The 1,994-nt window shown below is 53.9% G+C and overlaps 1 protein-coding gene across 1 annotated transcript; it reads right to left on the minus strand.

Annotated features, from left to right (window-relative positions):
• Positions 1 to 976: 976 nt before the first annotated feature.
• LOC123396660 (protein CONSERVED IN THE GREEN LINEAGE AND DIATOMS 27, chloroplastic-like) lies at positions 977 to 1,549 on the minus strand. Its single transcript, XM_045091531.1, has one exon. The coding sequence runs from the start codon at positions 1,547 to 1,549 to the stop codon at positions 977 to 979; it is 573 nt and encodes a 190-aa protein (XP_044947466.1).
• Between the last annotated feature and the right edge of the window lie 445 nt (positions 1,550 to 1,994).

Here is a 1,994-nt window from a genome sequence, read left to right on the forward strand (position 1 = left end):
GCACAATTATTTGACATATCTCATGTTTTTTTTCATGATAACTAGGAAGTAACCAAATATACACAATTATAGATCCGTGATGAAAAAACGCGTATCTAACATAAAAACTGTCAAAACTAATTTAGTCTTGTTGTTAATTTAAATAGTTGAATCTTTATGGTTTTCATTTAAACAAAAGTGACATAATTATGTTGGACTGACTCTAGCGTGGTGGAACCCTTCACAGATTGTCTTCGAGCTCCTCGTCCTGGCGGCGGTGCTCTGCCTCCTCGCGCAAGCTCCGTTCGACAATGCTGGCGTCGACCGCGTCGACATTGTCGCCCGTGTATTCTTCGGGCCCGACGACGCCTCGTGCCGGCGGTCGTACTCGTCCGTCTCGCAAACCCGTGGCGGCGGCGGGGGGATAGGGTTTCAACCCGTATCTGCCTCGTAAACCCGTAAATAGACGGTATTGAGGCTGAGGTTTGCGGGCCACGATAAAAAAAATTATGGGTCGGACGAGCATGCGGGCTCTGTTTTGTCCAGAAAATTGAATCGAGTCCGTATACACGCCGGAATTATACGGGTTCATACGTTATACCGTGTCGCCCCTCCATGATTCTCGGATTTGGTGTTTTTTTCACAACGATATAACTTTTTACAAAAAAAAATAGTATTCCTTGTGTCCCAACATAGATTTCTTAACCATCAAAAAATAGGTTTCTCAGATTTATCAAAATATGGATGTAGCTGAACTAGAACATTCCCTCTAAAAATAATTACTTTTTTCAAAACAATAAAATTACTTTACCACCACTTAATTTTGGTGTAGTGTAGTTTGCGCCAAAAAAATTTAGCTTCCGCTAAAAGTTCCATCCAAAAAAATAGCCTATATTTAACTCTCCCGCTAAATACCTTCCTAAAAGATTATTACCCCAATTATTATTAAAAACCGCGTCTTACTGGGCAATTGGATCTGACCTCTCCTCCGACGGCGTCATGACGGTGTCAACACAGCGTACCACGTCGGAGTCAACTGCAGGGGGAATGTCTCAGGTTGTTCTTTCCCCCGATCTCCTCCCATTCTGGAACAGAAATCCTCCACCACCGGCGACAGCCAGCGCGTGCGGTTCCCGATGTAGGACCAGCCGAGGTACATCCGCACGACGGCGATCGTGACGACGAGGATGCCGGAGCCGGTGGGCCCGAGCGCGAGGTGCATGGCATCGCCGCCGGCGCCGCCGAAGGCCGCGACGAGGAGGCCGAGGAAGAGCGCGAAGGTGGCCCCCGTGAAGGCGAGGCGGGAGCAGTAGAGCACCAGGTCCCGCACCGCCCAGGAGAAGGGCAGTGACGCGGCCAGCGCCTCGTACTCGTTCACAGGCCGCTGCTCCGGGGGCATCGGGCACCAGTCCGTCCCCGCCGAGCTGCCGTTCCGCGACGGTGGCACCGCCTGTGCCTTCATCGTCGTGAGGCTCCTCCGCGGCCAGCGCCGGGGCCTGACGAGGCTCGGGGCGGGGTTCGAGAGGAGCGGGAGGAGGCGAGGGGCATGGAGGGAGGGCGAGGCGGCCATGGGGAAGGAGGGGAGATGCAGTGCAGGTGCGGCACGCGGAGCGACCGAGCGAGTGGTGGCGAACCTGAAGCAACAGTGGCGGCTTGGGCTTGGAGTTGGAGCGGAAGTTCGGCTGGCTCGGTCGCGGTTTTTGCGTGGCTGCATCTGCATGCTCGTGCCGTGTGCTTGTGTCATGTCCTCGTCCATGCTGCCGGCGGCAGCGATGCAGTCTGACTTTATTGTCGGCGGAGTTTCCTTCTAGGCTGCAGGTGGGCGGCCGCCTTCCTAGCTCCAGCCGTGTCGCGGCCCTCGTCAACCGCTGAATCCAGTGGTCGGGAGTCACGGGAGAGATGGTGAGCACGCAGCTTGAGAATGGATGTTCTGGTGCGTGGTGTTGAGGGCGATGACTACTTGGACCTGTTGACAGAGGCGTTCTGATGCTTTCCTCTATTTTTTCCTGTGCTAC

Source organism: Hordeum vulgare, chromosome 1H, assembly GCF_904849725.1.
Source record: "Hordeum vulgare subsp. vulgare chromosome 1H, MorexV3_pseudomolecules_assembly, whole genome shotgun sequence".
Lineage (NCBI taxonomy): Eukaryota > Viridiplantae > Streptophyta > Magnoliopsida > Poales > Poaceae > Hordeum > Hordeum vulgare.

Bases quoted from the DNA above. Each gene is read 5' to 3' on its own strand.
- LOC123396660 (XM_045091531.1), bottom strand. From the start codon at position 1,549: ATGGCCGCCTCGCCCTCCCTCCATGCCCCTCGCCTCCTCCCGCTCCTC.